The 27,914-nt window shown below is 39.8% G+C and overlaps 1 protein-coding gene and 1 long non-coding RNA gene across 13 annotated transcripts in view; one reads left to right on the forward strand and one right to left on the reverse strand.

The window, feature by feature from the left end:
• The window catches only part of LOC105564698 (probable Ras GTPase-activating protein), a 372,283-nt gene extending 367,983 nt beyond the window's left edge, over window positions 1-4,300 (forward strand). For all 12 annotated transcript variants that reach the window (XM_012017274.1, XM_012017271.1, XM_012017273.1 and 9 more), the window contains one exon: window positions 1,195-4,300. In XM_012017274.1, the coding sequence (XP_011872664.1) occupies window positions 1,195-1,459 (265 nt within the window). In that variant the 3' untranslated portion in view covers window positions 1,460-4,300. The remainder of the gene's footprint in view (window positions 1-1,194) is intronic.
• Window positions 1-6,973, reverse strand: part of LOC105564700 — a 112,322-nt gene extending 105,349 nt beyond the window's left edge. The window contains exon 1 of the long non-coding RNA XR_001009146.1: window positions 6,107-6,973. This is a non-coding gene — a long non-coding RNA (uncharacterized LOC105564700). The remainder of the gene's footprint in view (window positions 1-6,106) is intronic.
• Between the last annotated feature and the right edge of the window lie 20,941 nt (window positions 6,974-27,914).

A 27,914-nucleotide genomic window follows, 5' to 3' on the forward strand; every position in this document is an offset into this window, starting at 1 on the left:
TTCCTGTGCATTCTATCCGCTGCATTTGGTATACTCTGGCTTGATCTGGACCTTTGGTGTAAGAGTCAATTATATTTCTAAGCTTTTCTTACATTTTTACATCCACATGTTAGCTTCTCTTATCGTGTGTTCTGTCTTGATTTCTCTTGAAACAAAATTCGTCACTCGGAATTAAAGTCGGAACGAAAAATACGCTGTTCATCGTATCTCGACGTTATCCGAATCACCCCAGCGTCATTCTTATCAATCTGTCACCGAATTGGCGCTCATCGAACACGACACACACCTCACGACATCACATAGTTCCAACATGTTCATTCTGGCCACGTGCACGGATATTCAGTGACTCTCATCTGCGCGTGTCGCAAAGAAAGAAATGTCCGGCCTTGTCTGCGGATGTTTCCTCGCGGTTGTACGAAACTCACCAATGTGTGGACATTTCTTTTTTCTCTCTTTTTCGGAGAGAATTTGCTCTTAAAATTTTACCTGAAAATCGTGTAATCGTGGAACAACGTGACATTTTGAAGACCGTTATGAGAGTTTTTTTAAATTTTACCATACATTTTGCTAGTGAAATTTCAAAAAACTCATAAAGTTCTTCAAAATGCCATGTGGGTCCCACGATCACACGATTTTCAGGGTAAATTTGAAGAGAAAATTCTCTCCGTGTACATGCTGTAATTGTGATACAGAGCAAACGTATAGTTTCTGGAAGAAAAGACCTTACATTACTCCAGTTTATCCCCTTCCGAAGAGTATATTGAACTATGCACCAAACACTCTTGCTTCTTACAGCTTGATTTTTATCTATCGATGTTGTTTCGATAATTGTGCATCGTGATGCGCTTGGCTCTTTTTCAGGCTTCGCCGTAACGTCTCTCGGTTTCAAGCGAAAGAAAAAGACGAAATGAAAGATCCCGAAAATAAAACTGACGCGAATTGAACAGCAGAGACTCGAGACGTTAACAGGCGAGGCTCGATTCCTCGACGCCTCTTTATTCTTCGCGCGTAACGACCGTTTGAAATAATCGCTTCGGCATTTCCTGAGTAGGCTCTCGAAGAATAAAGGTCGTTCGAAGGAACGTTTCCGAGATGAGACGCGCAGTAGTTTCTCTATGTCGAACATGCTTTTTCTCTCTTCCTCGCGCGATCGCGCCTTCAGCCCCAATTGAACGTCACCCCTTTTGCCCGCAGGTTAATCTCCGTGGAGGAGGAGCTACGTCGCGAACAGCAGAAGATGTCGGCGGCGTTGTCGTACAAGCAGCGCGTGATCGACGCGCAGGAGCAGCAAATAGCCGCCCTGGGCGCCGCGAATTCGCGTCTGATGTCGACGAACGCGAGCCTGCTCTCGGCGCTGAGCAAGCAGCGTTACAACGCCAAGTCCCAGGCCAACAGCGAGGCCGCGCCGCTGCTGCAGAACATCGCTGACATCGGCGAGCTGAAGAGCTCGTCGTGTTAAGGGCGCGAGGGCACGACGCCGGGAGAACGAGAGGAGACACCTTCGGACGCAGGAAGCGTGTTCTTTGAAGAGAACCTCGTGCCGCAATAGCCGGCGATCGGTGTCAACGACAGCGTTCACCTTTTCTGATCGATGACCCTGTAGCACCTCCACGAGACAGCCGATTTGCTGCGGGAGAGATGCGAACATCGAAAGGGACTAATCATCGGTCGATGTGCGGATTAACGTTGTTGATCGGGGGGGAGACAGGGGGGAGGACTCTGAAGAAGCGCGAGGTCTTCCTTGGTCGCGCGATTCGTTCGTGTCAACTTGGACGAGTCGTTTAAACGACGCCTCGTTACCTCCCGATCCCCCGAGCTCGCGCGACCGAGAACTTCTTAAACGCGCGGCGCGAGTAGACGGACCCGGTGCCGACCAGGACTCGCGAGACTCGAGGGTGCGCAGCATCCGTGCCGGGAAAACACTAGATCGCGACAGTGGGGTAGAGAATGGCGTGCGAGAAATAGAGGCTATTTAGTGAATAGGCGGACCGAGTAAAGTAGGCAACTTTCGTCGAGTTTATATAATGTGACATAGCGTTAGGCTAGGGTTTATTTGTACGCATGAATGAAAAGGAAATCCCGCGACTCGTCCGAGGCCCGTGGAGAGATACTGCCCGGGTGGCTTTCAACGGCGATCGACTCGCGTCAGCGCGATGACCGGTTAGGCGAGTACACGCGACCGCGAGTCTCCCGTCGGCGACTTTGCTTCGTTCGGCACTGAACGAAACGAAAGTGGCAACGAGATTGTAAATTCGATTTTATCCAAATTGCGGATCGGCAGCAGCGAGTGGCGACCCGATTGCGCCCTCGTTGTTCCAATTGCGAATTGTTTCGGTCATGTAATTATCGAGCGCATGAGCAGAAATTAAACTTCGTTTCGAATCGAATATTTAGTACACGAGCGGAAACTCGTCAAAAGCGTCGCTTTTCCCACTTTTATTTATTTGAATTTCTTATCCGGAGACACCCGGGATGATTGCGAGATTTTATCAGCTTCGGTCCGCTGTGCGCGATTAAAGATTGGGCGGCATCGAGTAGTTTAGCATCAGCTTGCGCGACGGTGGATTCCAATCGGATCGTCCGATTGATCGAGGATCGCCTCGTCCGGGCAGCGGACACTCGGACGGCGCGCGAAGCAGCCCCGATCGACGAATCGCGTGTACGTTTCCCTTGTTTCTACTATCGTATCTACGCACAGCCAGCACGCACCGTAACAGTTTAGAGATAGTACGATACCTGAAGAGTATAATATCGACGTTCGCGCCACGTCACGACATAGGAGCCCAGCATCCTCGAGCACCGGATCGTACTGCAGGACCTCGTATATATATATATACATTATACATATATATATAAATATATATATACAATAGGCGTGTCTATTTTTCTAGTTTGTTCCCCCGAGTGCACGGTCCCTCGCGGCCGTAAAACACGACTTTCATTTATGCGTGCGAGTTTTTCGATCGCGAAGCCTGCGTTTCCTTTTCAAAATCTGAACGAATCCGGCCGAGTATCTCGCGCGACTCTACCTCAGATCATCGAGTACCGAGCGAGGAACGGAACGAGCTTCCACGACCAAAAGGCGAGGGTCCGCCGAGCGAGGGGAAGACTCTCGGACTTTCAAAGCGACGTTTCGCGCGTCCGTCATCGTGTTTTTTTTTTCTATCTTGACGAGCCGCGAGCAAATCACGACCACCTTTGGTTTAGCACGACCCTTTACTCTAAGCGACGATATTTATTTAGTAGTGTTTACCAAAGATGAAGAATTTCGCATTGTAAAGAGAGTATTGAGATTATGTAAGATATCGGATTCTCTTTGTTTTTCTTTTTTTTTTTGTTTAATTTTCACCGTTCTCGATGAAGGCGATGATGAATTATCGCCGCGCACGGAAGCGACGCAGGCGGGGACGGTACTCGAGCCCGAGGGAAACGGTGTGCATGTCACATAAACGAAATTCGGAAATCGTTTTTCGCGCTCGATACCGTCCGAGGCAGAAGTTGTTGCACACCAAGCCGTGCGCAGATTCCCCCGAGTTCCCCGTAATTTTGCGCACAACACATGACAAGTAATTAATTAATTAATTAGATTTCTCAAAGGTCTCGCTCGTTCGCAAAGCGTTAATGTGTTACGTTTCACATCACAATAACAATTATTATTGCAGCCATTGTCGTATAATGCGTGCGGAAGACTGTGAGCGAGTGAGTGAGTGAGTGAGTGAGTGGGAGAGAAAGGAGAGGGTGAGGAGAGCGTGAAAGAGTGACTGAAAGGGTGTGAATCCGCGTGAGAGGGTGCGTGAGAACGGATTATAATCGATCTAATCTCGCTAAGGAGAAGGAAAAAAAAGTATTATCTCGTCAACTTTGTACCATAGCATTACTCTTCGTCCTGTCCGTCTGAGCGTTTGTGTTTCTTGCCCGACGCCACTTACTTTTGTATAGAGATCGCCCCCGTCCTTCTTTCCTCTCGTTCCCCATCGTTTCTTCTTTTTTTTTTATACTTTCCCTTCCCCCATAACCGCGGTAAACCATAACCGTACTGCGTTCGCGAGGAAATCGCCCTCTCCCTTAGAAAGGCTACTTTCCTCGACTCGTCGAGTATTTACATCTCTGATAAAATTAATATATTAACGCTACCGCCCCTTCTTGTTGGACGATGTAATCGATGAATATCTATTTAACGAATCACTTAAATTAGCGTGTACATTATTAAGTTTTGGTATATTCGTTTCTGCAATAGACCACCTGTATTTAAGCATATAGCGACTATTACACTACATGAAATAAATACGAATTAGACATATTATAAACGAGCCCGTTTTTCCCCTGATTCGTCCGGCTCCAGCCTCATTCAACCATTAGCAGTAATTTGAAGCGGCAACCGTATTAATTTCGTTGGTTCATCAGTCAGTGGAGGGAAGTTCTCTATTATGAGATAGGATTGTAATACGAGACAGTAGGTTTTCAACGTCCAAATTCAATTTCGCAAATCTTTTCTTTCGCAACGATTACACGATCTAACAATCAATTGTCCACTAAACAGGTTTCACTCCAAGGGCAATAAATCCATGATGTTAATACACGGAAAGAAATGCTGTTCAATTAAAAAAATTAAGTTCCCCGAATTAAACGCACGAGCTGCTACAAACGTAGATAATTCACTCAATTGTATTTGCTACGGATTTTAATTTTAAGCATTGAACTAAATAGCCAGATTATTAAGACAAGTACCTCATGTTTTTCATTCATTAATACCGATGTTGTTCCAACGATTTTATAAAAAGTATGAGATATTTGATATCGCGACATCTACTCGCATTGCAATCGAATAATTTGCTGAATACAGGATAATATACAATGAATATTTTGTGACAATTGAAAGTGATATTAAATGATTACACTCGTATGTAACTTATCGTCGAGGGTAATAAATTTGTGAATCGCGTATCTAATGCATGTATGTAATTGTCGGTAACAGGAATAGAACGGCGTGTATATGTATACATATATAATATATAATATGTATATATAATATATAATAAATATATAATAAAATTGCTCTTTTACGTTTATTATTTCTTGGCAGTTTGAATATTGAAGATGTTCTAAATTAATTTTGATAAAGATGCAAACGTAATTTTTTAAATGAAATTTTTCTCATCGCACGCGCGAGTTTTTGTCCTCCTACACTGAAAACAATTTCTGGTTGAATATGGACGAATCAGATAATTCCTTTAGGATATTCAACCAGAAATTTTTTTCAGTGTACGATAAATATGTATATGTATTTCTATGCACGATCAATTCGCTGAAAACGGAGTTTTCAGCGCGCTGCACCTTATTTCCGATTCAGAACTTCCGACTGTGCACAATTTCAAGACCGGAAAGATGTAAATATAATTTACATAAATTGATATTGAAACGTATTATCCTGAAATTTCGGTCTCATATTATTTCCGGCGTGCGCAAGATGGAGCGGCAAGTCCAAGTAAAGACCCTCCGATCGGAGTCTGGCCATAAGGAAGCGCGCTGCGACTGGTCCTCCATTTTTCGTCAATTCGGTTAACATGCCAGGGGCCCGATTCTTGAATTTATTCGACGAAGAAACGTATACGAAAACTGCTCTGACAGAAAAGTTGAAAGTCTATTGGTTAAAGCCATGCGAGTAGCCAATCAACTTGCAACTTTTCTGTAAGAGCAGATTTTTCGCATACGTTTCTCCTTCGAATAAATTCAAGAATCGAGCCCCAGTTTTATAAAAGGCTTGTTTCCTGTTGCTACACTGGTCGACTAGTGCAATAAATTAGAGTGAGTATATTCGTTCTCATTCTAGCCTACTGCATTAGTTCACCAGCGTGCAGGAACAGAAGACAAACCTAACGCGGTAATTATAAAGTTTAGCTCCGTCACCTCCGAAATCGAATGAATGAAATCAGGCCCATTCAACGCGTTTTCGCTCAAAACAAAAGAATCCGGCAGAAAAAAAAGCGTTGCTCTGCTCCGTAGACAACATTTTATCAGTGCGAATCGTTCGAACGATCGAGGCGAACAAATACAATCCGGAATAAAGCAATTGACGCAAGAATAATGCATAAATGATTGTACTCACCGGCGGATTTCTCTGCCGTCGTCCGGTGCCTCCCAGGCCGCGATTGCTGAACTTGATCCGCGTTGAGGGACCGAGCGCGAAGCAACGTAACAGCTTACGGCAAAGACGCAAGCGTTAACGTGGACGGCGCGCAAGCTTCGGCGTCAAAGTAACGTCGTATGTAATTGGAGGCCGAAGCTTGCGCGCTAACTACGTTCACGCTTGCGTCTTTGCCGTAAGCTATTACGCTGCTTCGCGCTCCGACCCTTAGACTCACCGGCGCCGTCGTGAGAGGCGTCGCGACGACCGTCGACGCCGGAGAGACGTGTCCGCGACGCTCCGCGATGCTTCTCGAACGGACCGACATGACGCCGGCGCCCGGCGGCGCTGCTGCGCGATACTACGCGAGTCGAGTCGGCGACGCGCAACGTAAGTATCTCAAGTTAACGCACGGCTGCTGACAAACGCCCGACAAACCTGCGGCTTTCCTGCATTCAGGTGACGTCGGGAAAACAGCGAGCGCGAACGGTACACGGCGATTCGACGGTTCGCCTGCCGTATCTCCGCAAGTGCGCGCTCCGCGAAACGAAGACGTCGGTGACGCGATCGCGTACCAGTTCGAATGACAATGCGACGCACGTCCGACTCCGGCGCGGCTCGCCGCTCGCTCGCCCCGAGCCGCCGCGCCGCAGCGATCGTCACTTTTTTTTGCCTCGAGCCGCCGCGCCGCAGCCGATCGTCGCTTGTTTACCCCGAGCCGCCGCGCCGCAGCCGATCGTCACTTGTTTGTCTCGAGCCGCCGCGACCGCTGCGCGCCGAGGTCACAGAACATTCCTGCGCGCCGCACTAACGTTCGCGCCGCCGGCACGCACGCACGTATGTACGCCGCGAGCTCGTCGATTGCTCGTCGTTGAAAAGAACGTGAATTTACGTGCGTTTACGTGAGACACAGTGGATACTCGCGTCGCGTCGCCGGCTCGACTCGCGTAGTTCGCGCAGTGGCGCCGTCGGTTACCGGCGCCATGTTGGTCTGTTCGAGAAGCATCGCGAGGCGCCGCGGACGCGCAGCGGACCGGCATCCCGCTTTACGCGACGGTGGTGAGTGACGTCGATCAAGCTGAGCGATCGCGGTGTTAGATTACTTGATACACAGGCGTCGGCGATCCGCCGAGACGCGTAGATCCCGCGAGACACCCCGGCCGGAATCTCCCTCGCAGCCGGATTCTCGCGACGCCACGGGTGTCCGGGCTTGAGTTTTGGCTCGCGTCTCCTCGTACGTGTAGAAATACCCCGAGACTTCCGCGCGTGACGCGCGGCGAGAGGAGTATTCGCGCGAGATCGCCCCGTTCGGTTGCGAGACGCGTCGAGTTCGCGTCAAGACGCCTCGCGTGTCTCCGAGTCCTCGCCGGAACGTTCTCGACGTTTCGCGCGACGCCATCCACGCCGGCTCGTCTTCCCGCGCGGGATCGCAGCTCTTTTTCTCGTTGTAACGGAGCTGGCGTCGGTTAACGTCGGGAGTGCCGTGTCGCGAGGGTCGTGAGTGAGTGCCGCGTTGTGCCGATTGCCAGTGCGAAATCCACGAGGAATCTGAGAGGAAGCGGCGGCCTGGCAGGCATCGGGCAACGGCGGAGCAACCCTCTGGTGAGTACAATTATTTATGCATTGTTCTTGCGTTAACTTGATTCCGCGGCCCGGCGAGAAATGACACGTCGATCGATGTCGAAACGATATTGAATCGTCATCGAAACCGTCAAGTTGACGTCGATCCGACACCGTTTCGACATCAATTGATGAATCATTTCTCACTGGGGGATTGTCTTCATTCTAACCACTTGATGTAATCGTTGGACAGTGTCTCCGAAATCATGATGAAATTCTTACGAAATCCCCGTGTAATCGTTCTGTCTTCATTTTCAAGTTTCTTCACTTGTTAGACAATGAACATAAAATTTGAACGTTTTCTCAGGTTGCTTTTATTTTCAAAAAAAAATTATTTCTTTTAGTGAATATCCAAATATATATCGTAGTTCACGCCTATATAAGCGCGCATTCTTTTCGAAATAAGACTGAAGTAGTTTCTATTACACTGTTAGAAATTTCTTAATGACTTTTAATTGTCACGTAAAGGAACCTTGGTTCAAGTCCGTAAATGAAAAGCAATGAATGCTGTATAAGAATATTTATTTACCGATGTCTTAATTTTCATTAACTTGTGTACATATTACTTTTAAAGAATGTATGCATTAAAAGTAATATTTACATAAGTTAATGAAAATTAAGACATCAGTAAATAAATATTCATACACAGCATTCATTATTTTTCATTTACGGGCTTGAACCAAGCTTCCTTTACATGATAATTAAAAGTCGTTAAGAAATTTCTAATAGTGTAGAACAACAGCGAGTTGATACACTTTTGCGCGATAATTTGGAACAATAAACAGTGAATACAAATACAAAATTACTTTTCGTTAAGACCACGGTTGGACTAGTGGAAAAAGTGTACTAGAATCTTAACTGTAATTACCTTTACAAGCAAATATTTCTTAGTAAAATAAGAACAATACATTTTGAGGAAATCAAACAGCTCTTTGAGATTTAACAACGTTACATATTTTTAAACGTGCATATAAGAAAATTATTTGCAATTAGATGAGATTATTTGTAATCAGATTAAATCGTATGAAATTAAATGAAATCGTGTAATCGGTGGGACAACAATTTAGCTAGTGGTTACCTCCTTGCGCCTTTCTGTCTATTCGACTCGACCTTTCGAACGACTCGCACGAACATTCGTGAATTATTGTTTCATGAAAAAGATTCGCGTAAATAATGTACAGAAACGGTCCAGGTGGATCCAAATAATATTACGATCAGAAACTCTAGAACTATTAGAAAGGAAGTCAGAACTCTCAACAATTAGTGATTTTCCACGAAATGAGATACCAGCTTCACACACACTAGATCTCAATAGATAACGTCGAACATTCAAGGAAAGTGTTAAATCTCTGAGGATCTGATGATTTTGGAATTGAATCTCATGAGATATAATTAGATATTACGTGATTTAAACATATATGTACCGGGTGAGTTTTTTAACTTGAGACTGCAAATTATCTGGAAACAAGCATTGCACGAAAAAATGTTTCAAATAAACCAATATTTTCGAGGGGGCAATTCTATTTCGCAAAAGTTAGCTTCCTACCGCCCCCCCCCCCTCCTGGAGATGGGGCGGGGGGTAACTTTGAAATCTTAAATGGAAATTCCTATTGTTTATTATGCTATTTTATTCTACTAATTAATATGAACGACTTTTGTCTGAAACTTTTTTATTTGCCTAATATTTTTTGAAATATTCAAGAGAAAAGTGATAACACTTTTTCAATATTTAGCTTATGATATCTTGATAACTGTTTGTCGGAGGGAAAAGTAGTACAGGACTTTTTTTACTTGATTTGGTCTCGGGAATATACTGCTGCAATAGTGTTCCAATTATGTAAAATTTTCGTGTATTGTAACATCCACAAAATTTACATACACAAAAATTTTCAATAATTAGAGCACTATTGCAACAGCATATTCCTGAGACCAAATCAAGTAAAAAAATCCTGTACTACTTTTCCCTCCGACAAACAGGTATCATGATATCATGAGCTAAATATCAAAAAAGTTATCAATTTTCTCTTAAATATTTCAAAAAGTATTAGGCAAATAAAAAAATATTTCAGACAAAAGTTGTTCATATTAATTAGTAGAATAAAATATTATAATAAACAATAGGGGTTTTTATTTAAGCTTTCAAAGTTACCCCTCGCCCCACCTCCAGAGAGGGCGGTAGGTGGCTAACTTTTGCGGGATGGAATTGTCCCCTCGAAAATATTGAGGGTTTATTTGGTGGAACATTTTATCGTATAATGCTTATTTTCCCAGATAATTTCCAGTCTCAAGTTAAAAAACTCACCCTGTATAATGAAACTTTTTTCTGGTTTAGTGTGTCGTTTGTTTTATAATTCCACAATTTCGATATAACAATTAAAGAATAAAATGTAAGTAAAAATTTCCCCAAATTTTATTCTCGTTAAGATCTTTTGCGGAAAATCTGTTCGCATAAGAAGTGATTCTTTTATATTTTGCAAAATTAATTTTCTTAGACATTACTTTAATATAAATTCTATATTTGTATGTTTCAGTGATTAATCAACGTAGCTAACTCCGCTGCTGCGCATCGCATCGGTGAGTTACAAGTTTTTTTTACTAAGGTAACGAATTTACAGCTCGTAAATCGTAGAACAAAATAGATCGTAAGTTGATATATTCTGTAGATTCGTTACCTGAAAATGGGTAGATCGCAACATAATTTTATATTCTTTTTAATATATTTAATCGAGCTCTTGAATTTTCTTTCACATTCGTTTGATTTCATGGATCTCTAGAAATCAGAGCGTATTGAGCTCATTTTTCATGTTCAGAATCGTTGAACCACGTCGCAGAAATTACGCGAATAAAGCGAATTATTTATTGACGTATTTGTCGAACTAATCACTTGTGAACTATCCATTTTCTATCAACATATTGATGTGTAAAGTAAAAGAAAATGATGTGAGATTCTAAATATTTTTTCAAAAACGCTAAAACATTTCAATTTATTATTATACAGTATTAATGGTTATTAATTACCTATAATATCTAATTACAATATCAGTATCTATGGTGCACAAAGGTTTTTCAACTCTGGATCTCACATCATTTATTCTGTATATTTATTTCGCGATACACCTTCAAGATGCGTCTTGCATGAACAACATGTACAATCATACGCATCCTCATGCATCCGCGATCGGTTTTCGCGTTCGCGTTTCGCGATCGGTTTTTAGAGACATTTCCATGATATTAGTACTTTTGTGATTTCATCCATATTAGAAATGTTAATTTATCGCGGAATACAGTTAAAATTAATATTACGCGAAGTAAAACGTTTTCTGCGTATAAACTTGAATTTTGAACTCAAAGATCGAGTCACGAAGAGACGGTGAATACTCGCGAGTAAATAACGGAAGCAGAAATATATTTAATTAGTTTTATGCAGTAGATTTTTTCGACTTAAAATTCTTTTTTAATTAGCTTCTCGTAGTCGTGCATTTTTCGATATACGATCGACGCTCGCATATTATTCAAATCGTACGTAACATCTGTCGGTTACGATAACAAACCGACTATGGAAGGAGTTTTCTTCCTTTCTGATATCTGGTCAAAATGACCAGACTGTATGGCCAGGAGCAACAAAAGGTATGTCCACTCTGGCCCAACGAAAGAAGACTGAATACGACGAGGGAAGTGGTCAATATTGGCCAATCTGCTGGAGTATGTAAATAAGGCGATAAACGAAATAATTTGATTTCTTGTCATTCGGGTGGGTTATTCTTCTTTATATATTCTCGTCTATGTGCGAGAATGATAAGATTAAATCCTAATCACGCGCGCATTATAGTCCCAATTCGAACCTTTTATAAATTGCGTCGCGGTTTTAACGAAAGACTTGTAGATTTATTAAGTTGAAACGCGGGTAGATAGAAAAATGGATAGGTAGGACCATAGGTATATTGGAATACATGAGTAGGTAGGGATTCGGGTAGGGTAGGGCGGAGGAACATAACTCGCTAATTGAAAAGGTAGATAAAATTATAACTACAATGTATTAATAAATATGACTATTTATTATTAATATGTCATGAAACATATTATTATGTAATATGAATAAGAATATAATTATATTTGTTATTACTATATTTTTAATAAAAGGTACAATTTTAATAAAACTTTATAATTTAGTATAGAAAATAAATGAAATGCATACTAAATTATATTAAAATAAATTTTAGGAATATTGTATATTCCTAAAATTTATTTTAGGAACATACAACAATTTAGGAATATTGTAATAGTATTGTAATTTTGTCATATTTATTTTAAATTAGACAATAATAATTGTTGAAATTGCTTAGTAATTTTATTACTCAACAATAAAGTTATTAAATAATAAGAAAGTATCACTGGCTAATTTACCACTTCTAGAGGCCCTTTAATTAGAATCTGGCCATGAGGAAGCACACTGTGATTGGTCCGCCATTTTTCGCCAATTCGCGCCAGTTTTATAAAGCCGTAATCATTCAGTTTAGGTCCCTCACCTCTAAAATCGAATAAAATTAGGTTCATTTAACGCGTGTTCGCACAAAACAAAAGAATCCGGCGGGAAAACGTGTTACTCTGCCCCGGCAAAGCAGATATTAATTGTTAAAATTGACTACTGTTAGGGTCGGCATGACAGATTTCTTGACTTAGTCAAGAAACCTGTCATACCGACGAATTGCAAAGTATTTTCTGCTTTACTAACTACAGCGTGAGATAGCACGATAGCACATACAAGTATATCTTTCTCTCTCGAAGGAATTTGACGAAAAATGGCGAATACTAAACTTATCGGTGATACGACCAGACTCTGATTAGAGGGTCTCTAATCGCGAGTCTCGAAAAGTCAAGTGTAACATGACAATTGAAACTAAATTAACAAAATCGCTCATTAATCAGGCCTGCTTTGTAACATTGCAACCACAAAATTAATTTTGTTTTCGTCAACAATTAACTGTCAATTTCCACTGAGATCTTACTAGCTAAGCGAAATATCGTACAGCATCGTGTACAACAAATAATTTGACAGGCACATTAGAACTGCCCATTCCAATAAATAAATCGCAATCGCGCTAGTAGCAGCAGATCTAAAGGCCGAATCAGACCAGCAACTGTCGACGCGAATTGGATTGGCATTGGCGATTGGCGATTGTCGATTGTCTTCTAGCCAATGAGAGCAAAGCAGTTAGCGATTTAATCGACTCTCATTGGCTAGAGGATAATCGTCAATCCCAATCCAATCCGAGTTAGCGATCGTTAGTCTGATTCAGTCTTAGGGCCTGAGCAGATGGCTGTCTTGAACTCTTAAGACAATGTTTGATGTTTTAAATTTTTGTCTTAAAGTAACGCACAATAACTGCCTTGTGTTTTAGGAGTACAAGACAATTATTCTTCTCAGGCCCTTAACAATAAGCTAAGTCCGCTGCCTTAATCTTTTTTTCTATAAGCCCACACATGCGGGAAGGGTCGCTCAATCACGTGCATATTCTAATCGCATTAGCCGTAATCCTCGGATGCTTATCGCCGTGCAGTCGGCGTCCGCGATATTGCCGTGTAAACAGGCGGTCGACGAGCGATCATTGCCGGCCAATCAATTTAATCGAGATGAGCCTCGATAACGGCGCGGTGGCCCTCGAAAAATCAATAATACGCAGCCCTCCGGCGTGCGAACGCGAACGACGCCGCGCGCGCTATTTCCAAGGTAGCCCCAGCGAATGAACAAACGGGGGAGAGATCTTCCCCGAAAACGTCTTCCCTCTACTCCACCCCGGTTTAGCGCTAAACTGGCCAAGTTTCTCTCCCTATCGGCACTAAGGTCCGCCGACCAGTTCTTAGCGCGCGTCTAAAGCTAGCGCCACACTTTGCGCGATTCGTATATTCGTGAATAGTGTAGAGGAAAAATTTGTCGATTCGCCGTACGTAATTCGCCATTTGCAGTGATTCGCTAGCCGAGCGGTGTTTTGTCGAAAATAGTGGGTTTTTTTCATTAATATTGAAACTTGACTAATTGTAAACTTATGATACAAATCCTGTGAGAAACAGGTAAAGGTTAAAAGTTGTTCAAGTTAACGCGAACGAAACGACAAATAACCAGAGTTGGGAAGTAACTTGTTACTTGTAACGAAGTTACAGTTACTTTTTTTTTTTTGGTAACTCTAACTTAACTCCGTTACTTTCTTTCTAGCTGTAACTGTAACTTAACACAGTTACATTTTCTCGATAACTAGTGACTAATCGATTAGTTACAATAATAGTTACTTTATATATATTTTAAACATCCACAGGTTGCATTAGGCCTTGCATTTGCGTACAAACGCCTTTATCGACACTTTACTATTCAAATGCAGAGTTGATATTTTCATTTTTATTGCAAGAAAGTAACTGCAAAGTAACGTTTCGGTACTTTTTGAGTATCTAGTTACAGTTACAATTTTTTTCGCTAAAAATGTAACTAGTACAGTTACAAGTTACCAATTCTGAAAAGTAACGCGTTTACAGTTACAGTTACTCAAAAAGTAACGAATCATTACTTTGCAGTTACTTTCTTGCAATGAAAATAAAAATATCAAACATGCGTTTGCATTATAAAGTGTCGATAAAAGTGTTTATGTGCAAATGCAAGACCTAATGCGATTTGTAGAGGTTTAAAAAATATATAAAGTAACTATTAATGTAACCATTAAATTAGTTACTAGTTATCGAAAAAATGTAACTGAATTAAGTTACAGTTACATATGGAGGGAAAGTAACAAAGTTAAGTTAGAGTTACCAAAAAAATAACTGTAACTGTAACTTTGTTACAAGTAACGAGTTACTTTCCAACCTTGATAATAACGTATTTCTGCGAATCACGAATCGCGATTTACGAATTGCACATAGTGTGGCGCTAGAGTAAGGCGAGACGCGAATTCGCGAGATTCCTCGTCGCGCACGCGCGCTCCCACGCCCGCCGATCGGCGTTTTCGAAGCGGGCAAATCGGCAGTATTTTTTTCCGTCGAGAGAAGGATTTTATCTCCGGCGAGATTTGCGGGGCGTTGAACACGCCGGGTGGGAATACTCGCCACGATCGAATCCGCGTAATACATCATCCGAATACACGCGACAAATATTGACGGGATTCGAAATAATTTGACGTCGCTTAAAACCGGATGTGACACGGTGTGTCTATTCTGAGGTAATTGAAAGATCAACGAGCGTACGTACACGGTACGTATAAATAATCGGGACGCTGCTAAAATTGAACGACTATTATTTCGTAAATAATGCACAGAATGCGAGAAATGAATTAAATATCACATTGCGAAAGCAACCTATCATTTTGACCAACACAGTGCAACGAGAATATATAGAGTGACGCGCATAAAACCCCAGCTCCTAACGCAAATTGCAGTTTTACAGTTTTATTTGGAAATAATGTATCGTACATTTGAATTATATTCGGTGACAAGTAAAGGGATTTTTAGCGTGAAAAGAATATTATTTTAAGATTTTTATTTTTTGTATTAATTGTCTTATAACTTTAAAACGTAAAATATTTTACGTTTGGTTTTTGGCATGCCAGTCTATCATATTAAACTCTCCTAAAAATAAATTTTTGTAAAAAGCCGAAAGCTAGCCACTTGCGCGGCTCACAATCAAACAACGATATCTGCTCAAAGTATTTCGGCGTCAATGTCGATTCACACGAAGGGAAAGATTTATCTTCACCATATAGTTAGAGGAAAGTTGCCCTATTATGAGACAAGTTCCTAATATGAGATAACGGGGTTTCCATTAAATTAATCATCATCTATTGGTTCTATCATGAAAATTTGTTGCTCTTGAAATGAAATCTGTTTAATGGAAAATTCATTGTTGGGTGGCGTGATCGTCGCGAAACAAGATTCGTGATTGAATTTGGACGTTGAAAATCTACTATTTCACGTTAGAAGTCTATCTCATAATAGGGGACTTTCCTCTACTAATGTTAGAAAATATATTTATTAGTTTTCAAAAGCACTTGGATTATTATGCATGCTCGTCATTTCGAAAAAATGTATCACCGAGCCGTGCGACCAGCCGAATTCTATAATATTTCTTCTACGGGATAATTTATTTCATTCCGTTTATTCATTACAAAATAACAGTTATTTAACTTGAGCAACTTCCCAATTGTCACGCCGCACATTGTCATTATTCGCGCGATAATTGCACATTTCTTAGCGAAAGATTACGGTAAATAAAGAAACTGTGTCTGTGTCGTGTAAGCTTCGTTCGAGAAGACATTTCGCGACAACGCTCACGTGCCGAGTACCGTAGACGCGTCATCTTCATTCATTGACACGTTACGTAAGTCACGCAATTGAATTTATCGAACGTAAATCGTACGAAGGGCAGAAAATTGGAGCATCCATTCGCTCACGTCGCGCACGTCAGCCCGGATGAATCTGAGAAATAGTCCGCAGCGGAAATATTCGCAGATTATAATATTCGTAGGTGAACGGAGCTGCAACAACGATGACGTAGAGAAATGGCAATGGTGATTAACGCGTGTAGCATTGTAGAGTCATAACGCAACATTATAAGGTAGGCGAGATGTTTAGTCGCTGATATCAAGGACTCCCGACTGCTTGAGTCGCAATAATACATATTAATGCTCGCGTACCTAATTTTAGATATCTGCGACCGACTAACACTCGCCATAATATCTGATGCAACCTTCTGCATTGCCAGAAGGTGGCTGCGAAACGAGAACTTCGCTCGCTTTTCTGGTTCTTCGACCGACAAGCGAGTCTCTTTCTCTCCGTTTTTCAGAAATCAAAGTTTCAATTGTATTTCCAATCATATAAGACAAAAGGAGAAAGTGCGACTTCAATATTTTTTTGCAATATGCAGTCTTTACGGTGATTTAAGTAAAATCCCTGTGTAAAATAATAGAATACGATCAGATTACATTAGTTTACATGCAATTTCAATGTAAATTAATAACTATCTATTATTTTAAACAGAGATATACTCAAAAGTTAAATCGATTATCGATTTAAAGTAGGTATGTGGATTTACTGTTCCAACAAAAAGCTGCGTTTCGAGAACGACAATCAGCGCGTAGTTTACCGAGCTGGAAAGAGTATACAAATTTCACAAAAAATATTATTACCGGGCTACCAAGATTCAGCTCGGATCGAAAATTGGCATTTCTTCAATGATTTATTTCGATAAGATTCAAAATAATCCAAAATCAAAGACGGACAATAGCTTTTTTCGTCAAAATTGCATATATGTTATTGTATCGACACCGTTATAGAACCTTGTACACTTTTGCCAGAAATCTTTACACTTCTTTTACATATTATTTTATCAATGGCAATTGTGGCGCAGAGAGTTATACGCTGCTTAGCGAGTCGAAGATCCGAATTCTAATCCGACTAGAAACTGTCGATTTTCCATTCAATCCTACATCTCGGGAGGAACTGGTAACCTCCCGGGAGTATTTTACCCTTCTATATACACGAGAAATGTACGCTCAAAAATCGAGACAAACCACCATCTCTGTCCCTGATGGACAACAGACACTCACCAATATGTCTGGCAAACGTGGCGTTTTAATACGCCAACTGCTTTCGGAACAATCGTATCGACAGGCGCGGAGACTCTTGAAAGAGGCCTAAGTTTAAAAATGGACGGAGATAGAAATAAATAAAAATGAGTAAGCAATTAATTAGACCTAAATAAAAAGGGGTTGACCAAGCCATAAACAAGAAATGCACAGTTTGTGATAATGGAGACAGTGTGGTACTTATACGATGTAAAAAATAACCGAAATTGTTTGATAACTGCGCTAGCTTCATCACACAGAAATTTTCCCATATTTGTGCTTTCACGATTGCAGCTTGTTTAATTCATTTTTACTTAGATCGTCAAGATTTAAGTCGCTTGCGAAAGAATTAATGCTATAAAATATAAAATTACTTTTTTTTTATATTAACTACATATTTTCATTACGCACATTCGCCCTTTTTTTCAAATATTATTTCACTATATTTCAAAATCAATATTTCTCAAATGTTACTCGTGTGCGTACTTATCGACGGTAACGCACAACCCTGTTTAAAATAACAGATAAAATATCGGATTACACTAGTTCACATGCAATTGTAATGTAAATTAATAAGACTCTTATTTATTTACATTGAAATTGCATGTAATCTAATCATTGAAGAAAAGTTTTGCTACCATAGCTGATCATGATTTGCTAAAAATATTTTACTGCCATAACTATAAATTTCTAAAGCACAGCAAACGGTTTCCTGTCGTACCAAATACAATAGGCACAGTAGCAAAATATTGGCTATCACAACTAAATATTAGCTGCCCATATTTTACAACTAAAATTTAGTTACCACATGCAGTTTTCAGCTACATTTTTTTCCCGTGATGTAATTTGATCATATTCTATCCAATATTTTAAACAGCGAAGTGTACATTTAAATTCTTTATCTGATTATTAGTTGCTTGTTAATACTTTTTATAATCTTTTAATAATCGAGATACTGAACATAATATTAAAACATGGAAAAGTAATGTCGATTCTCTGATAATTTTACAATTTTTATTTACGCATTGAGAAAAATGTTCGATTAAATATAATTGGATAATCCAATTACATAATAACAAACGGATATATCCAATTAAATTGTATATCCGATGAAAAACGTGATCAGTTTTTCAATTAAATTTCATCGGTAACTGCATTTTTCGGCGGATAAATTTCATCGGATGCATCCATAATTTAATCGGAAAACGTAATCGGAAAAATTAACCATCGGAAACACTATTTAATAGGTTTATCCGATGAAAATTTGTTTCTCCCTGTGCGGGATTGGCGATGCTACAAAATTCCTTTTCTAAACCTACTTTTTCTGGAGTCATTTTAATCTTCCGGTTTTTCGTGTCTCAAGGCAATTTACTTCGACAATGTAACCGTGTTAATCCATTGCCTTCTCGGTTTCGCCAATATGCACGGGATTTACGGGAACACCATCGACTCTCACCGATTTTATCGCTCGCCGCACTGGCGGGAGCACCCGCGTACGAGGAATAATTTCTGCTCCATTTATGAAACATAAGCGCGGGGACTCGAGAGCGATTTCTACTACGGGCATCCTTGCTGTAAACCTGTTGAATAAGCACGGTCGCTGTAACGGAAATGCGCGCGCGTGTACGATACGTGTAAAAATAAATGCCTGGAAATAAAAGGTCTACGGCGGGATAATAGAGACGGCAGCGCTCATTACAAATAGCGATCGTAGCCGCGATTTACACAGTGATTTACAACGATCTCGCGGGCGTTTTCTTTCAATATCTGCACTGAGAAAAATTACCTTCGGATAAATCTATTAAATAGTGTGTTCGATGGTTGAATTTTTTCGATTATGCTTTCCAATAAATTATGGATACATCCATGAAGGATGAAATTTGATTGGACAATCAATCATATTTTTCAGCGGATATACAATTTAATTGGATATATCCGTTTGTTATTATGTAATTGGATTATCCGATTATATTTAATCGGACATTTTTCCCAGTGTGGAACAGCGAAACTAGAATCTGCGCGGGAAAAAATGTAGCTACCGTAGCTACACAGAAAAAAACGAATATCCTTCTTTTGAAAATATGTTCAGTTTCAACGTGAAAATCTTGAAATGAGATTATATTGCGTTAAAAGTAGAAAAACTTACTTGAATGAAGAAATTTTATACAATTCAATCAAGAAAAATATATGCTTGTTGTTTAAGAATAATTTTCTTGAACGGAAAGGAAACAATATTGAATAGAAAATAACACGTTTTCCAAATCGAAGATTAAAATGATTAAAATAATTTTATTGTCAAAATAATTATATGTATTCTTGAAGCAACAATGTAATATTTAAATAAGATTGTAACATTGTTGGAATTATTAAATACTTTTAAGCCGGTATCAGACTATGGATGGAGATTGAGATTAGTAAACTTTACTCTGATTGGTCAAATTTCAATCTAATCTCAATCCATAGTCTGTAGATACGGGCTTTAGGCCCGGTCTACATTGAGTTATCAGTCCGAAATCAGAACTGTATATCGGTACTTCCTTTCAAACTCAGAAAGAAAAAGGATTGACCTGCAGTTCCGACTTTTGACTAACGACTTATAGATTGTTGCGTATAAACAAAATAACAAATACGTTAATTTGAGTATATAAGAGTTAATCTGACACTTCTTTCTGCATGTGGTAACTAAATTTCAGTTGTAAAATATGGACAGCTAATACTTAGTTGTGATAGCTAATATCTTGCTACTGTGCCTACTGTATTAAGTGCGACAGCAAACTGTTTGCTATGGTTTAGAAATTTATACACTGAGAAAATTTTTCACCGGATAAACCTATTAAATAGTGTTTCCTTCAATTGTTAGTTTTTCCTATTACGTTTTCCGATTAAATTATGGATACATCCGATGAAATTTGATTGAAAAACCAATCATATTTTTCATCGAATATACAATTTAATTGGATCATATATCAGTTTGTTATTATGTAATTGGATTATCCGATTATATTTAATCGGACATTTTTCTCAGTGTAGTTATGGCAGCAAAATGTTTTTAATAAATCATGATTAGCTATGGTAGCGAAGCTTTCTTTTTCAGTATGTAAATTGCATTGGCGTGTATATTAAAGGGTCAACAATAGCGGTAATTCATTAAATATGTTAAATTGTGTCATTTATGAAATAGAAGCGACGTCAAACGCGTCAACCCGTTTCTGAAAACTGTTAAAAATCGCACGAATGTTCGTGCGTCAGTTAACGGGGTTTCCCGATCAAATGTTTTTCAGACACTTTGCGACGAGTTCGGTATTTCTCCGGCAAAAATTTCACGATCAATTCGATCATTCGCGAGGTCGTGAGGGAAGAGCGCAATACCCTCGTTCGCAGTTACGTGTGGTATGTCGAATGTAAACAGAAGTGAACTTGGCAGTGTCGATAATGTAATTCCAGCCGGGGGTCGCGGCAGTTCAAACGGCTCGAGGAAGAAAAAGTATGCCGCGCGAGGGGAGACGGAAACTAGAGAGAGAAATCGAACGCGGAGAACACAAAGATGGTAGAAAGCTTCGAGACGCCGGTAGCGTCCCGCGAGCGTTAGTTAAACAGCATTGACTGATTTACGTTCGCATGCTGGTATCGTTTCGCCCGTTCGGTCTTCCCTGGTCTTCTCTTGCCTCGTGAAAGGGTCGAGAAATCTAGAAAACGAGCGAGAAACGTGAAGGCGAATCATTGTCCACCTTCCAAATAATTCTCAAAGAATTATCGTCTTCCACACTCACTCTTGCTTATATACGCGTATTTTAAATGATATAATGTAACACGGAAAAAAAATATTAGTTGTCCCTATTTTACTACGTTTTAGCTATGGCAGCTAATCTTTTTTTTCCGTGAAGGTTTCGATATTTCCAACATGTCTTTGCAAAATATTATTATGCGAACAAGTAATTCATACGCAAAGTACACTTGGAATATTTTTAATAAACCGTTCTAACGTCTACTGCAATAAAAAAAATACACGATCTGCTTTTCACGAGGGCACTTTTATTTCGGAACGCTCGGAAAGTTTCGCTTTGTATATATTTTACAATGCCATAGATGCACGCAAGTCTTTTACTTCGTTTCACGAATTTTAACGAAATTCTACGCACAAAGGGATAGTGAAGTCTTCAGGTAGTATTCTCTGTCTCTCCGATTGTTCGCCGTACGCGCCATCGCCGTCCGCGTCGCGTGATTCACATTGAATTAATCTTCGCATTCCGGAACATGAGTCCTTTCATTAAATTTTTTTCTCCTCCCCTCCCCATTCATCTCCACCGTGCTCCACTTGCTCATATTCTGACACACGCTGACTCCATACGATCGCAACGTGCTCGTTAGTGTCGCCGGCGGATTTGCATATTTCCCATAGTTGGAATCGATACTTTAGACAGCAACCCTTCGCGCGCGCGTAAACGCTGACGATAGGAAAATACGGGCATCGATGAATATTCCGTATAGCGCCGCTTAAATCCATAGATTTCGGGGATAGGCGGATAATTCGCGTTTGTTTCCGGACACTCGTAGTTTTCGTATCACCGAGTGGACCAAGTGAGCGCGCGAATTGATGTAGTCTTCGCGAATACATATATGCGCGGAATTTATCGAGCCATATGTTATAACGTATATTAGGGACCTATAAATTCTGCCTGCGCGGACGTAGCCATGCGCTGAAGAATACGGGAAATGTAAGAGATAAACATTACGGGTACGCAAATGCATTAATTTCTTTTTTTTTGACGTGGAAAGAAATCCCAAACAACACGTACTCGGAGAGGTTTCACTTTTTTACGTTCTTTATCAATTGGCGTAATCTATACAAAATGAGCTCAAAGGAAATCCTTTCCAGTTCCAATTCAAAAAGAATTATTCTTCTAAAAAGAATTCCTTTTGTATCGGAAAAAGAGTTCTGAATTAACGACATAAAAGCGAATTTTTTTTAACTACCAAGAATGCTTTTAGCGCAGAAATGGAATATTTCGAAAATTCAGAAAGAATTCTTTTCAGATTCTCTGCTATTTGTGCTGAAAAAATTCGCTTTCGATAACGAAGCTAATGATGGTTCGCTAAACATATTTTGCTGCCACAATTATAAAACAAATTTCTAAACCACAGCAAACGGGTTGCTGTCGCACCTAATACAATAGGCACAGCAGCAAAATATTTAGCTATCACAACTAAATATTAGCTGTCCATATCTTACAACTGAAATTTAGTTGCCGCGTGCAGTTTTTAGCTACGGCAGCTACATTTGTCTTTCCACGTGGAATCGGATGTAGAAATCAAAACTGTCTTTCTCCATTTTGTACTATTAAAATATGAAATGCAGTACTGATACATACACGGAGAGAATTTTATTTTAAAATTTATCCTGAAAATGATGCAATCGTGGGACTCTCTCCGTGTAAGGATCAAGAATGCAAAAATTAATGTCTAATTTAATATTTGACGTTGATGGAGCAAAGATGAATAAAAACATATCCGACAAAGTATTTCTGGAACTTTGCAACGTCCGAAAATTCAACACAACCGGCACCCTTCTATTTTTATTCTCGCCGCTGTGTATAATTTGTACCGTCACTATTATACTGCAATTCCGCCTAGTCTACAGCAAATTAAACAATTCTGCGGCGGAACGTGATGAGCCACGTGATTGAGATCTCCAACAATTTTTAAATAGTGCAATCACGCCTTACGCAACGCTTCTTTCAGCTAAAAATCGAATTGCGTCACAACACTGCCGCGCGATTATTATTATCCTCGGCTCTCGCAGATGAATACTACTCGCAATTATGCAAATTGCTACTCCATTGCGGTCGGCCGTATATGCGCTCTCGCCTGTTTTTGCGAATCTAACAGCGGTGGAACATTCGTCCTTAATAATACACTGACTTTTCATTACGCCTCGCTATACTACACCGTGCAGTATACCGATATCTGTTACTACCGTTTGCGTAGTCTATAACCAAAGCGTGTTGCGTAACATTGTCATTTCTTTCTAAACGACTAATCAAAAAGTACCCCGTTAGCCGACGCAACGACGTTCATTGACAACTGGCGATCCTTGACAAAAATTAATAATAAAATGAATTTCTTGACCGTCCGTGCTGCAACCACCCGACATGTTTGCTACATTTAAAATGTCACCGTGTGGTATCGTTTAATAATAAACGGACAGAGGTATTAATTCTCATGTCGACGAATGCGTACTTTTTTTTTATGCATTTGTGTAAGCATTCCATTCTCTCACTAATTAGTGTCAAGGCTTTTACGCAGCACTTTTACTGCAACTTCGCGAACTTCGAACCTGCGAACGCGGAGGCAGGAAAATGCAACGCGACGATTTCTGCCGTTAGTTTACTGAGAATTCTCGGCAATCGGACGTGCGATTATAGCGGACCGGACTGTTGAACAATAAGTAATATAAAAATTTCGCGGTTCGCTCGCATTTTTCAATAGACTCTTCTCAAAATTAAAGAATAACGAATAGAATCACGATGCATGAATACCAGGTGTAACAGGATGCGCACTCGTGACCAATCAGAAATTTGCCCCAAACGTTCAAATTGCAAATTATTACGGTCGAATGCAGGAAGAACCAGTGAACAATTTGCCCCAAAAATTGGTTACATGCGCAGTGTTTCACCTTGTATTTTTACATCATGAATAGAATCGTGGGTGCTGACCTCGAAATTGTTGTTAAAGAAAAACCGACTATATACACATTCATTCTCTTGGATCATATTATTATTAAAACTAATATTAAGCATCCACGCGCAATTAATAAAAATAAAATGAGAAGCGTAACATGAATCACGTAGAACCTTTGCATCCGGCAAAAGTCGGAGATCGGGGAAGAGGCGCTTGCCAACGGACGTTAATTAGATTTAATTCATCGTTAACGGACGGGGAGAATCGAGCATGCATGTGGAAATATATGCAAGAGCGAGGCGACAATTTCACGAGCCGCAATAATCGCGGCACGGGAGCGAGGCGAACGAGCGAGCGAGCGAGCGGTGACTTAAGGAGACACAGCGCGGGGAGATAAGGTACGGCGAAACAAGTGCGATAAGCCGAAATGAGATAGCGTCGTCGCGGCTAGTCGTCGTCGACGATATCTCAAAGTCAATGTCCTATGAAGGACTGGCGCGAGGCATTCGAGCGCGTTCGCATATGCCTTTCTGATCGCGCGAGTGTCTCTTTTTCTTGCCTCCACTCCCTCCTCTTCCCCTCTTGGGGATCAGAAGAGAATGGATCGCTCTCATATTCTCTCTCTCTCTCTCTGCTTTTAATCTCGTTCTCTACGCCGCTCTCGATACGTGGGTGGGCGAGAGCACATTCATCCACGACACATGCACGTAATCGTTAAGAAACGGCGATAAGAGTGCTCGGCCGGGGAAGTGGCCGAATATACGCGGTTGACCTTAAACTTCAGCCAGCGTGTGAAGTATCCTGAGTGGCGACAAGCTTGACAAATTGTACGGTCTTGTTAAGGGACGGCCGTGTGACAAAACGATTTCCGGCCATAAAGACTCAATTTCCGCACGGCACTTTATAGCATTTTTCATCTTAATAAGTATTAATGATGAAAGAACGAAATGAAATACATAAGTGATAAAGCAATACTATGTTGTTTCTAGAACGTGACATTTCTTAACAATAAATGTGACGAAAGGAAAAATGAAATGAAAAGGGACAGAACTTATATTTGAAATACACGTTGACGCGGCAACAATGCAAACAATATTATATCACAGCAATTTGTGAAAATTAAATTATTTCTGATGAAGCTTAGATGAAAGTATATCAATCAATAGAAAATAATTTATCTGTTTTACTGTCAAGTGACAGTACACAACGTTATTTTTTGACTTTTTACATTCTAGCGTCTATTCGCGATACTCCACATGGATGTGTGTACACATTGTACAATATGATAGAAAGAATACTACAGTCACGTAACGACTTCACGCATATTGTCAATTTTGATAAAGTAACTTTGTGCATAACGCAGTGGGCAAAATTCGATATTTTCACTTGAAATGTATCAACCATACATCCCCGCACATTGCATTGACAGAGGGTTCAGATACAAGTGCAAAGGGTTAATATTTGGAACTCCTGAGTGGAAATGCGATATCGGATTTCCACATCTCTCGCAATTGAACTTTGTGCACACAAATTGCTATATTCGCCGAGAAATATTTACATATATCAAAATAAAGAGTTAGATTATGAATGGTAAATATCCATTCATAGATTTTTTATTCGCGTATGTCATAATTTATAAGAAAATAACCATGTAGGTAAACAAGTCTATGCGTTACTCTCTAGCATTACTTTGTTAAAAGGATTGTGAAAACAAATACGGAACAAAACAATCGTTATCTTTTTTAATCATCAGTAAACAAATACACATCGACTATTTTATAGCAATAATAAATATAATTCCGTTGGTTTTTTTCAATCATTTTAAATTGACAGCAGCGCAAGTTACCTTTCACTGTTGCTTTAAAAAATCACTCGCACAAGGCGTAAAAAGTAGAGATAGCAGGTTTTTAACACCCAAATTCAATCACAAATCTCTTTTCGTAACGATTACACGATCTAACAATGAATTTTCCACTAAACAGATTCGCTCTAAGGGCAATAAGTTAATGGTGAAGCATACATTTTTCTATTGAACCATTTTTTGTGAAACTTTGTATACAAGGATTTTTAGGGTCGCTGAGTTACGAATTACGAATCCATTATCAGATTTACATAATTCAAAATACCGGATTCAAAATGGCGGAATTCAAAACTTAAAAGAATAACATTATTCAACTGTAAATCAACTATGCTAAGAAACATTATTTAGATATTATTAGGACCCATGGAATCTAAATTCCAGTTGGAAATTCTTATAGAATATAAAAAATAGCGCGCGCGAAATGGCAGATGCAAAATTGAAATTTGATCATTTCTTAGAATTTACTCATTCTTGGCACTACCCAGAGCTAACGACGTGGACGTGATGAGTCCCTAAATATCGTAATCAAACGAAAATGCTGAAAAACTTGAAAACTTGAAAAATTCACTTACTTTGTATCCGCCATTTTGGGTCGGCCATTTTAAATATTGAAAATCTGACATCAGATTCGTAATAAGCGACCGCGAAAACCCCTTTGTACAAAGTTTTCACGAAATAATCTTTAAAAACTTAGTCAATAATGAATTTTTATGAAAAAAATTGCTGTTTCTTAACATTTGTTTACTTTCAATTTTAACAATTTTTTATCAAACAATTATTTATCAAACTTTTACAATAAATATAAAAGACTACTCAACTTTTTTTTAATGTTCTTTTATTGCTAAGATACGCCAAAAATGCAAAAAACCCGACCTAAATGCGTTAACTAGAAATTAAATGGCCAAAAAGTAAAGAAGTCGAGATGGTAACGTGGGTTACCACCATGCTTCAAAGGGTTAACAGAAACCCCGCTATCCCATATTAAGATCCTATCGCATAATAGGGAACTTTCCTCTGCGAATAAAAAAAATCGCGATTTGTCACGGTTATGCAATAAGTGTTCACTATCGATACGTTGCTAAATGCGAATCGCTTCGCAGAAAATACGGAGGCATCGGTCGATTAGTATCGACCTTGAACGGCTCGCGATCAAGAGGAGGCTCCTGAAAGGAAATACTTAAGTAATCGCCAGCGCCAGCCTGATCAGTGATTAATTACTTTCCACAGTTTCTCGCGCCACATATTCGCGCGCGCTCGTTACGGCTCAAATAAATATCGGGCATCGGAACTCCTTGACCGGGAATGTGATAACTTAAAATCTTTACGTATTGTTGAAACAATGGTAGATTTTTCGATTCAATTTTATCCGACTTAAAGCAAGGAAAGAGGAAGGTGGCTTCCAATAGTTAGGCGACGTCATGAGACTGTTTTTCCAGGATTTTAGTTCGAAGTTAATTACCGGAATATTTTTTTAACTAATGTAAGTGAAAATATCGAATTTTGCCCACTGCGTTATGCGTAAAGTTACTTTATCAAATTGACCATTGTGGTATGTTCTAAAGATCCCAACAGATAAAAAGATCAGTCGACGTTTCTCTTAAAAATATGTCAATTTGTCAAAATATTATTAAAATAAATTTTTTAAGATCCTGAAGTGCTCTGTATATTTTAAGAATGTCAGTCAAGTACCTGGAAAAATTTAATCTTTAATCTCTGATCGCGAACACAGCGAGTCGCGATAATGAAAGACTGCTCTCGCTGTCTCTCTCTCTCCTAGACAGTGATTGCTCGATGTTTGCTATTTGTGAACGTGCTCAAAGGTCGAAAAAATGTACTCGCCACGATAATTACATTATCATGCTAATCTTTTCGCGACAATGAAAATTTGACCCTGAAACGAAAACTCCTTGATAAACATGACATACTAACCGCGTAGCTCATCAGTTATTCATTATTTATTATCATATTTTTTATTGCGCAGCAGGTGAAATAAGAAAAAGTGCTCTTCGCTCTCCGTAATGAGAGTGGT

Source organism: Vollenhovia emeryi, unplaced genomic scaffold (assembly GCF_000949405.1).
Source record: "Vollenhovia emeryi isolate VEMERY1.0 unplaced genomic scaffold, V.emery_V1.0 DF939160.1, whole genome shotgun sequence".
In the NCBI taxonomy this organism is placed as follows: Eukaryota; Metazoa; Arthropoda; class Insecta; order Hymenoptera; family Formicidae; genus Vollenhovia; species Vollenhovia emeryi.